The following is a 10,890-nucleotide window of genomic DNA, read 5'->3' on the forward strand; positions in this document are numbered from 1 at the left end:
AGGAATGGGTAGGGCATGACCATGGGCACCTGGCACCCGGCCCTGGTGCTGGTCACTCCACTGTCATGTGGCAGATCCCTGAAAAGGGCTAAAGGGCTGGTGCTGCAATCTGCCTCTTGAAACCCAAAAGGGAGAATGAAATTGCTTTGGATTTTTCAAGCCTAAAGAAAGGAGACTTGAAGGGGATCTCAGTGGGTCCTCCCTAGGACAGGAAGGATGAGTTGACCTTCAAAGTCCCTTCCAGTCCTGTTCTCCACAACACTGACGTGTGCTGGAGGCTGGACTCATTGTCCGATGAGCACATTCCTGCCATGTGCTATCCACCACCTAAGCAGAAAACCCTAGAGGGGAACTGGTTCCTCCAGTTGGCACTGAGGACTAGCTGTCCTGGAGAGGGGCAAGGATGACAGGAGACCACTCACTGTCTCACCTTTCTCTTGAACTCCTGGACAGTGGATGACTTGTGGCAAAGTCCCTTGACAATGGAAGACCTGATCTGCTATAGCTTCCAGGTGGCACGTGGCATGGAGTTCCTGGCATCCAGAAAGGTGAGTTCACCTTTTGCTCCCCTCTTCTTCTGCCCATGCTTGACCAGAGAAGGCCTCCCTTCAGCCACTTTATGGGTGACACACAGAGATTCAGTGACCTGCCTCATACTTCTCAGGAAGTCTGAAGCAGCTCTGTCAACACAGAGATAGGAACTTGGTTCTCTTGCATTTTATCCTCTCCTTAACGATCTGCCTTTGAAATGTTTGTCGTTATCCCCTCATTTGCCCATTACAGCTCAGTTTGCAGGGGAAGGCTAGGGGAGGGCGCTCTGCACTTTCTGACGGTGGTTCCCCTCACTCTGATTTTGTCCCTTCCTCTTCATGTGCCTTCAGTGCATCCACAGAGACCTGGCAGCTCGCAACATCCTGCTGTCAGAGAACAACGTGGTCAAGATCTGTGACTTTGGCCTGGCCCGAGACATCTACAAGGACCCCGACTACGTCAGGAAAGGCAGCGTAAGCAGCAGCTTCTCAAACCCCAGGCACAGTAGGCCCCCTGAGGTGTTCATGAACTGCTCTGGAACAATCTGAGGAAAAGATGAAAAACAAGGAGCAGGACCACTTGTGTGGCTGGGACCAGGAACCACCAGCCCAACAGTACCTGTGCTCTCCTCCTCCTCCATCACCTCTGTCTCCTTCCTTCTGCCCCTCAGCCTGTCATTACCTTGCTCTTCTTTCTTTACACTCTTTCCTCTTCCTTCGAGTGTCTCCATCCCTCCCTCAGGCCTTACCAAACTTTCATGCTTCCATGGAGAGAGGAGCAGGGCTATTTGCTCTTGTTTTCTTTCATCTTGTTGCCACAAGGGCTGTCCTGGGCCATGTCCCTGACAGAACACTTGTGCCTCTCCTCCCTCCTGCAGGCCCGTCTCCCTCTGAAGTGGATGGCTCCAGAAAGCATCTTTGACAAGGTCTACACTACCCAGAGTGATGTCTGGTCCTTTGGGGTGCTCCTCTGGGAGATCTTCTCACTGGGTGAGTGCTTATGAGGGTCACATGCTGCTGAGGGAGGCAGGACTTCTCTTCCCATGTAGCAGCTTGGTGGGTGAGCCTGTGCAGGAGGCTCTGACACCTCCAAGGAATGAGTGAAGAGACATCAGTATAGGCAAAAAAAACTATGGATGCTCATGAAGTGGGTGATGGGGAGACAGGCATGCAGAGGTGGCCACCAGCTCACTTAAGGAGTGGGACCTGTCTCAGGCAGCACCAAGGACTTGAGCTGTGTATGAGATCACATCTCCAAGTCTTTTGGTAGGAAGTCTCAGAAGGACTGGTTTCTGATGGCACACTTCACATTCTCCTCCCTCTCTGAACCTCCTTTAGGGGCATCTCCATATCCTGGAGTCCAGATCAACGAAGAGTTCTGCCAGAGACTCAAAGATGGTACCAGGATGAGAGCCCCAGAGTATGCCACAGCAGAAATGTGAGTGAGAAAACCTCCAAATCCCAGCACTGGGCAGAGCAGAACCTTCTGCAGGCTAGTTGAAACCTCCTAGATCCCAGCACAGGGCAGGACAGGCTCCTCTGTGAGATGCAAAGAGCTTTCAGCCGGGGGAGGGGGGGGCGAGAAGCCAACACATCCTTCACTCCAGACAGCTGCCTGGAGGGCAGGCCAGATGAGTTCACATCAGAACTACCTAGGTACACCTGCACACCCATTCTGGGATGGGGCTGTAAGTGGGCAATGTGCTTTCCCATTCTGAAAGGTGTCAGAGGTGCCCAGGTGTCCTTGTGCACTGTTATAGTCAGTGCCTAATGAAGCAGCCCCTTTCCAGCAGATCCACATGGGCAGCGTGCTGGGTGGTGCTGAGCTTTCCTTCACAGTGCAGGTGCACACTGCCCAGCAAGCAGCAGGTGGGGAGGGGCTGCAGAACCAGCTAGGAGGGGGTTTCTGTGGCACAAACCCCTCATCTCTCCTTGGCAGTTACCGTATAATGCTGAGCTGCTGGCACGGCGATCCCAAGGAGCGACCAACCTTCTCTGACCTGGTGGAGATATTGGGGAACCTTCTGCAGGAAAATGTCCAACAGGTGAAAACCTCTCTCTGTTCCTGCTCAGCTCTTTCTTCTCCCACCACTAGCTCCCTTGCTGTGCCCTCCTCTGACTCCCTGGCCAGGGCAATACCTTTGTGCAGGCCAAGGGCTAGCACAGGGTTTCCTGGATCAGAGGTCTGTTTCCCAGAGCTACCGGAGAGCTCATTTCTGTGGCAGTCCTCTCACTGCATCCTAATACAGCTCTGCTCTTTGCATGGTGGGTGCCCTCTCAGTCACCATCCCAGGGTTTCCATCCTAATCCTCTGAGGATTATTATACATTTTTCAAGTGAGTGAAGCCCCTGGCACTCCTGCCTTCCCACACTCCTGCATAATGAAAACCAGGACTTCAGCAGGGTTTCTGAAACTCTATCCTCAGATCTAAATGTCAGGGTCATGTGAACCAAACAACCGTGCCACTGCAGCAGTCAGCCACACAAATTGCCATGAAACTCTTACTAATCACTTCCATGCAGTAACTCCCCAGGACTTCTAAACTGTGATGAGTGCCCAGCTCTGATTTTAACCTTTCCTAGCTGTTCCATTTCCTAAGATGCCAGCTACATGTGTAAACACGAGTGGTGTCTCATCCTGACGTCCTTCATTTTCACCTTTCAGCTACCTTCCCAGCACAGGCATGACTGAGCCACAATAAAGTGCCCCCAGAGGACAGGGTTCTTCTGTCTGTGCAGGCTGGAGAACTGTAGGTGCTGAAGGACTGGGTTGGTTTCCTGCTGTTTTCCTGCTCAAGCACACCTCCATGCACCTGCAACACTTGCAGCTACTTAACACAGAAGTCACAAAAATCTCCAGCCAGATGTTTTGTCCCAGAGGAACCAGAAAGTTTCCTCCCTAGCCCTGACAGCCTCTACCTGTAGAGCCTTTTCTTGTAGGAAAGCCTTCCCCTTCTTGTAAGGCCACTCACTGTTCTTCCTACCAGGAAGGGAAGGATTACATCCCACTGAACGACTCTCACAGCTCAGAAGATGATGGTTTCTCCCAGGTGCCTTCCTCTGCCCAGCAAAACTCAGATGAAGAGGACTTTGACATGAGGATACGCTGCCACAGCCTAGCAGCAAGGTGAATCCCCTCTGAAGAGGGCAAAGAGATCCCAGCAGGCAGCCAGGAGCCTGCTACAAGGAAGCCTGAGAGATATGGGGTGAACCCAGCAGCAAGAGGTTGAAAAGATCCCTGGTGATCAGGCATGATCCAAGCATTTAGACATAGCATCTCACTAGCAAAAGCAAATTACTTTGCTTAGGAGAAAGAGCTCTTAACATGTAAGTCTGGGACATTACTTCTCCCGCCTCCAGCTACACTGACAAAGTCTCACATCCCACTAAAGGCATCATGGCCCATCGGGTAGATGAGGAAGGAAGGTGTCAGCTGGGATTCTGCCCTTCTGCTAGTGCAGGAGCTTCATCTTGCCTGTTCCTAACTCAGACAACTAGGCCTAGGCTTCTCATCTCCAGGAAGCTGTGATAGTGTGCTGATGAATACATACATAGAATCCATAGAATAAACCAGGTTGGAAGATGCCTGCAATCTAGGTGACATAATTCTGCTCATCCAAAGTGGAGAGGTAATCAAGCCCTGATGTGACATGGGAGTCTGGGTGCTCGGTACTGCAGATGGAGTATGGAGTTAAGAGGCGTGAAGTGATGCTGCTCCCCTCCCCACATCCCCTGCTTGGGTCATCTGCCTCCCTGCGTACTTTGGTTGCACAGAAAGGAGGTTGGGTCCAGGTCCTGTTTAGTCAGGACGTTGGCTCTGTTGGGTTTACTGAATGCAGTCACTTCTGTCAACAGATACTACAACTGTGTCTCATTCCCTGGGTGTCTGACGGGGGGCAATCAGATCAGGTGTCCATCCAGGATAAAGACATTTGAAGAGTTTCCCATGACACACACCATGTACAAGGCACACCCGGTGAGTAGCATCTGAGTGGGGTTCAGCAGGGGGCAAAGAAATGTCCAGCTGTTGCCTGACACGTTTGCTGTTAAGATCATGGAAGGAAGATCGCTCCTACCTAATGTCAGTCTGTCTGTGTCATTCCTGTTTGATCCATCCAGTCCTATGCACATTCATTTCTCCACCTGGCACATAAGGATTTCTCTACAGCAGCTCATGCTGCCTGAGTGTGAAATAGCAAGGCTAGACCTGCAAGCAAGGACTGTGAAAGGCCTCAGAGAAGAGTCTGTTCTTCACTCTTTTCAGACCTGTGAACATGGCCTGGTTAAGCATGCTGAAATCCAGCCAGGACTAGTTAAATCATACAGTGCTTGTCTGCACCTTGCCTAACTTGACCCACATGGCAGTGTGCAGTAAGGATCCTCCTGGCCTCTCTGAGCTGGGCTGGTACTCACATCTCCTCTAGTGGCAAACTCAAGTCATGCCCTTAGTCTCAGAGGAAAACCTCACTTCTCACAGATTTGAAGGTAATACTCGAAGCAGGGAGCACTCTTTTCTTCCCCCAGCTGAACTGCACACACAAATCCTGCCATTGTATGCGCTGCTTTTAAGAAGGCACCTATGAAAATCAGTTCCAGCATGGAGCCTGCTGGTAAAGTGCCCCTAGTCCTTTATTTCCATCACAGATACACATGATCTCATCTTCTGAATGATTGCTCCTCCCTTCCTACTCTGATCAGTCGACAGGGATGTTACTGATAACTCCTGTTGCTTCCTTCCAGGACAATCAGACAGACAGTGGGATGGTTCTGGCATCTGAGGAATTTGAGAGGATAGAAAACCGACACAGAAAAGAAGGTGGATTCAGGTACTCCTTAAGTCTAGCCGCTCAGACCTCCCTGCTACCAAACACAGTGAGAGCAGGAGGCAGCTCCTGGGGTCCCCCCATAGGATATGTCCCTCTTGGGGCTGTCAGCAGCAGCAGGGCTATGGGCCCTCAGCCAGCTGAGTTGGTGCACACGTTAATGAGAGGCAAACCACAAGAGAACAGACCTGCCTGCTGCTTCCCAGGGTGTAAAAATGCACACTGTGCCCATTCTAGGAGAATGTGTCTGACAAGACAACGAGGCACAGTGGAGTGATGATGTTCATGAGAGCCTTCATGCTTAGTGATGTTTTCTGGTGAAACACCTTAGGCCTTGTTCAAGCAGTGGCAGACGGGAGGGAGGGGTGGATGGATGGATGGAATGGATAGATGGATGGATGGATGGATGGAATGGATAGATGGATACTATGTGGCAGCCACCTCCATCCCCCAGCCCTGAACCATGTGGTACAAGGCCCTGATGTGGCATTGCAGGGGTGGTGCAGGCCTTAGGATTTCCCACATGCCAGTACTGACCCAGCAGGTTGAGCTGGCACTCTCAGGGCTGAGGACATTACAGATGGTTATGTCTTTGCCCCAGGCTTGGAAACTGGGTGAAAATCTCTGCAGCTTATCTCTTCATGGTGCCAGAACAGGCTGGGACTGTGCCTCTCTCAGCAAATCAGCTTGTTTTAAACAAGGCCAGTCCTATGCCTCACTCCTTTGCCTCCCAACATCGGATCAAAATGATCATTGTCTTTTTCCTTTGCCATAGCCCTGTGGCCTCTCTGCTGTTGTATCCTGACTGTCTTCTGCTGCTTGTCCTCTTTTCCCTAAGCCATGTTCCTGTTGTCTCCTACACCATGGGCTACCTGGTGTCCCATCTCCTGGAAAACATTGACCTTAAACCTCTCCTTGAATGTGTCCCTGCCCTCACTGTTGTGATTCTTGCCAGTCAGCTTGGATTGGCAGGCACTGAGACAGGGCTGCTGATTTCCTCCCACATCTTCATCTTCCTTTGTTTCCTTTCCTTCATCCTGGCTGTTGGTTTGTATCAGTTTCTGTTATCCCTGCCAGCTCTAGGAGCAATTGAGGCAATGTTTCTTCTCTCTCCCTGCTCTTTTGGGTCCCAAACATTCCCTGGGCTCCCCAAAGGTATCTAGAAGAGCTGAAATAATTTTGTCACTGATTTTTCACAAAATATACAGGCTGTGCTTGTGTTCAGAGCAAGGCCTGCTGCTGTGCTGTCAGACGGAGGTGTAGCTCCATTCCTGACCCTACCTCTGCCACGTGCATTAGCAGATGACGTTTCCTGAAGCTGGGATTTCTCAGAGCAGGACAGAGGCTTGGCAGGAGTGCGCAGACTGATCTTGTGTGTGCATCTCTCTCGCAGCAGTAAAGGGCCCAGCCGAACTGCAGAGCTGCCAGGGGAACAGTCGGAGCTGCGGAGCAGATGCCGGCTGCTGTATGGGTCCCAAGTCGGAGGCCAGACTTTTTACAACAGCGAATACGGGGAGCTGTCAGAACACTCTGAGGACGGCAGCTGCACCCCGCCTGGAGAGGGGGCCACTCCCCCCGCTCTCCACGCTTCCTTCTTCTCCGAGCAGTACTAACGGCATCAAGCCCTGGAGGTGCCTGCCAGGCATCTCCTCTCACCCTCCAGGCACATCATCAGGGTCCCTCCGAGCTTCTCCTTCAACCTACGCCCAGCCCCAGCAGGGAACCTACCCCAAGTGGATGGGGCACACCGATGTCCTTGGAAAGGCAGCACAGTGGCTCACCCAGCACCTCCAGCTGCAGCTTCCCCATGCCAGGACCGGAGGAAGCCACTTCACTGCTCCCTCACATTTCCATTCTTCCTGCAGCCCAGACCGGTGCGTTCTGCCAGCGAGTGGGTGCCTGTGCTCAGCACCACAGCACCTTCTGCCTCGCATCCAGCCTCTGCTCGGATCAGCTTCCCATTCAGAAAGCCCATTTCAGGTCAGATATAAATAGATCCGTCTTAGCCTCCAGTTTCTTCCTGGTGTGCAGCCCGAACGTTTTTCCCTGGATTGCTTCCTCCTCCTCTCCTCATGATGTCAGCTCCTGAGCTGTGGAGCAGAATCAAAGGGAAGTAATCCCTAGTGGAATTAGCAGCAAGAGCAGGACGTTTTAAGGAGGTGTACGGAGAGCTCCTGAGGGAGCTTGGTAAGCGTTCACACACGCTGCTCAGTCTGGGTAGGCGCCAGCCTCTCCAGCTCCTCCGCAAGCAACACCCACACCCTTCTCTTCTCTGCCGGGGGGAAACTTGTCAATCTGCCTTATACCAGGATTATTTTAGCCATCTCAACACAGCTAGTGCTGAGTTGGTCATCAGCTGATGGCTAGAGTCCTCCCAGTGAGACAAATAGCAACCCTTTCTGCAGAGCCTGTGCAAAACAGGGCTTCATACAATCTGTGCTGGGAGCAGGTTACTCACAGGTGTGCTGCTCTCACCTTCCCCTTCTCCCAGGGCAGTGCTGAGATCATTTGTTGCCTGAGTGAGAAATTAAAGCTGAGCTGTGTTAATTTCAGCTGGCTTCTATACACAGAGTGAAAATGGGTTGTTTGTTGGGAGGAAAAGGATCAAAGCAGCAGGGAGTGAAATGTTTATGTTCAAGTTGCTGCAAGGGTTTTGGAAACAATGGAAGGAACAGAGCTCCAGTCATGAGGTGCCCTGGGTTGTATCCCCTTGTATCTCAGCAACACTGAGCACATGGAGGACAGCACCTGGCCAGGGCTCAAGTCCCAGCTCGCCCAGATGGACAGTTCTGCACCATGACCTTTCCTGTTGCCCCAGGTCTCTGGCTCTAAGGAGGCATTCTCTGCACAGTGTACCTGCCTCTGGAGGTCTGAGGAGCATTTATTTGTGAAGGAAATATCTCCTCACTCAGGCCTTTTGTTTCTAAAAGATACCACGTGAATCCAGAGCTCTGGGGAACCTCCACAACCCCTCTTTACAGATTTCTGTGCTGCTGCCTCACCGCTGCCTCACCACTTCCCCTCCTACTTCTTTCCATGCTGCTCACAATCCGAGAGCTCAGCCACAGAGCATGGTTACGTCACCACCAGAAGAGTCTGGGTGAAGAGGCTCATCTGAACAGCTTGTCATCCTCTCTTCTCCCACATGCCTGTGGCTGGCAGAGCTCCTTGCACCAGGGCATCTCAGCAGCAGGGAGCTTCTGCTTGCTGGCCACACCTCTGTGCACAGAGCCAAGGGTTTGGTTTGGACTGTTTGAGTTGTGTTTCCTGTCAGATGTGCTGCTTTCCCAAACTGTTTCTCTTCCAGCAGGGTTTTATGCATTTCCTGACATGAGCCTGTGAGCCCTTACCAATGACTTTCCCAAGTCTTAATTATAGTTCTCTGCAGAAGTGTAATGGGGAGATTTATTTAGCACATGGGAGAAGCATGCCTGTCATTCAGATTCTCTAAGCCCGTGCAGGGCGCTGAACGCTCCGCTCCCTCTTTGTGTCAACAGGATCAGAGGGCTGTGATTTCCATGGCAAAAAGAGGCACAAAAACTGGACCAGCTTGAGCCAAACTGGCTCAGGATGAGGAATTGGAAACTGCCTGTGACAATGAATTCCCTGATTTCTACTGGTGTCTCCTGGAGTTGCCAGGAATTTAAGCATCTTTAAGTAATTGTCATGAGTCAGTAAGAATCCTCTGGCAGGAGATGCTGGAGAGCCAGGCCAAGGAAGTAGGACAGCCAATGGGGTGCAGGCCAGACCAAATTCTCCTGCCCTCTTCTTGCCCTGGGTTTTGAACTGGTGGTTTCCTTGATCAGAGGAAGGCTGCATGTGCCCTGTATTGCTGGGGGTCCCCCATCAGCATTCACATGAGTGGAAGATGACAGAGAGCTGAGATAAATTCAGGTTGCTTGCTGGGTGATGTCCATCTACAGGACCCAGGCTCTCTTGTTTCCAGTGCTTCACGAATGGTTCTCTGCCTGGAAACACAGCCCCATCAGAGAGAAAGCCTGAAAAAGAGGCCTATAAATAAAATAATAGTTTAAAAACAGAATGCCAAAGTAGCTGCAAGTCCTGGCCCATATGAAGGACAGAAATGTACTAGCAAAGCCCAACATTTGCAGGGCAGTGGCAGGATTTCTCAGCAGAAAGCAGACAGAGGCATCTGAGCACCCTGCCTGGCTGTCAGCACTCCCAGGCAGCCAGGACAGCTGCATGTTGACTCTAGGTTCAGCTGTGAATTGCTCTCAAGCATCCTTGTGGAGAAGGGTTACTTCATTAGAGCCATTGTTAACGATCCCCTCCTTCGCTCTGGGAAAGCAGTGACGTGACAGCTGATTTTTGAACATTGAAATCATTTCATTCCATGGGAGTTTACTTTCTCTCTCTCTTTCACACCATCTTGATGGGGGGTGGTGGAATCAGATCCTATTGTATCTGCACCAGCAGCATCACAGGAACAATGCAGCCATGATATGAGCAAGCGCTGGCTGCTCTTCAGACGCTCCTGCTGCTGAAGAACACTTGTAGTGTGGGTTATTGAAGAGCTGTTGAGACCACTGTACTTTCACTCCCTTAAAAGTATACTAAAATTAGAGCACACAACGCTGATACCCTTCCCCACGCTCTTGTGTCATCTCTGGCATTTTGGTTTAGTGTCTCCAGATAAGTGTGAGCACGAAATGAAGCTGGTCCTGTCTGGTTTGAAGACGTGAGGCAACAGCGTTGTCTGCCTTTCCACAGCGACAAAGGAGTATTTCAACTTAAAGCCCAGGGTTGGGAAATTGTGCCTGCTCCCTGCACAATGCACTCTCTGTTTTGTTTTGGTTGGGCTTTTACTGGAACTGAGCATTGAAGCTAAGCTATTTATCATCCTCCTTCCAAATGACTGTTCCTGGTCTACCTGCAGTCTCATTTTTCCTCGCGAAGTGTTGGTGTTGAGAGGCTGTTCCTGCCTCATGAAAACAAAGTGTTGGGTCCCCTACTTGCAAACACACATGCATCTCTGAAGGAAAAAAAAAAGAAAGAAAGAAAGAAAACCAAAACCTGTGTATCAAGTAACACTTCATTTATACTGCAATATTTTAACCTGGTACCTGTTGTTGCTACAGCAGCATTCAATGTTTCAGTGGGCTGCCTTCCATGCAAGTAGGTTACCACATGGGTTATGTGTGAGTACAAAAGGGTGGTGTGAGTGTGGGTGGGTGTTTCGTGGGTGAGTGTGTGGGGTGTTTGCACGTGAGTATCCCTACCAGTAAGCGTCTGTGAGTGTTTATAGCTCACGTTGAGTCTTGTCTCTGGAAGTTCATGGTGATATATCAAACCAATTAGAACACTGCTTTCTTTCCTCTCCTCCTGTAGTACTTGTTATCCTTTGTCATTAAGAGTTTTGTTGTAATATCTAAATGTGAGAAGAAAAAAAGGTAATGAATAAAGTCATAACTGGCAGCTGCTCTCTGGTTCCTGGGGGCCGGTGCTGCAGCATCCTGCTCCCAGCTCCCCCTGCAGCATCCTGCTCCCAGCTCCCCCTGCAGCACCTCCTAGCCCTC

General features: G+C 51.0%; 1 protein-coding gene across 3 annotated transcripts in view; it reads left to right on the forward strand.

The window, feature by feature from the left end:
* Positions 1-10,890, forward strand: part of FLT4 (fms related receptor tyrosine kinase 4) — a 63,614-nt gene extending 52,724 nt beyond the window's left edge. The window contains exons 22-30 of one of the 3 annotated variants that reach the window (XM_068162418.1): positions 454-548; positions 882-1,004; positions 1,409-1,520; positions 1,869-1,968; positions 2,470-2,575; positions 3,518-3,657; positions 4,386-4,506; positions 5,271-5,356; positions 6,750-10,890. In XM_068162418.1, coding sequence (XP_068018519.1) covers positions 454-548; positions 882-1,004; positions 1,409-1,520; positions 1,869-1,968; positions 2,470-2,575; positions 3,518-3,657; positions 4,386-4,506; positions 5,271-5,356; positions 6,750-6,966 — 1,100 coding nt within the window. In that variant the 3' untranslated portion in view covers positions 6,967-10,890. Of the gene's footprint in view, positions 1-453; positions 549-881; positions 1,005-1,408; positions 1,521-1,868; positions 1,969-2,469; positions 2,576-3,517; positions 3,658-4,385; positions 4,507-5,270; positions 5,357-6,746 lie in introns of all 3 variants that reach the window. The other 2 variants (XM_068162408.1, XM_068162427.1) reach the window with 2 other exon arrangements.

The sequence above is a fragment of the Melanerpes formicivorus genome, unplaced genomic scaffold (assembly GCF_026170545.1).
Source record: "Melanerpes formicivorus ecotype bairdi unplaced genomic scaffold, bMelFor1.0.p_v2 SCAF_2, whole genome shotgun sequence".
Taxonomy (NCBI): domain Eukaryota; kingdom Metazoa; phylum Chordata; class Aves; order Piciformes; family Picidae; genus Melanerpes; species Melanerpes formicivorus.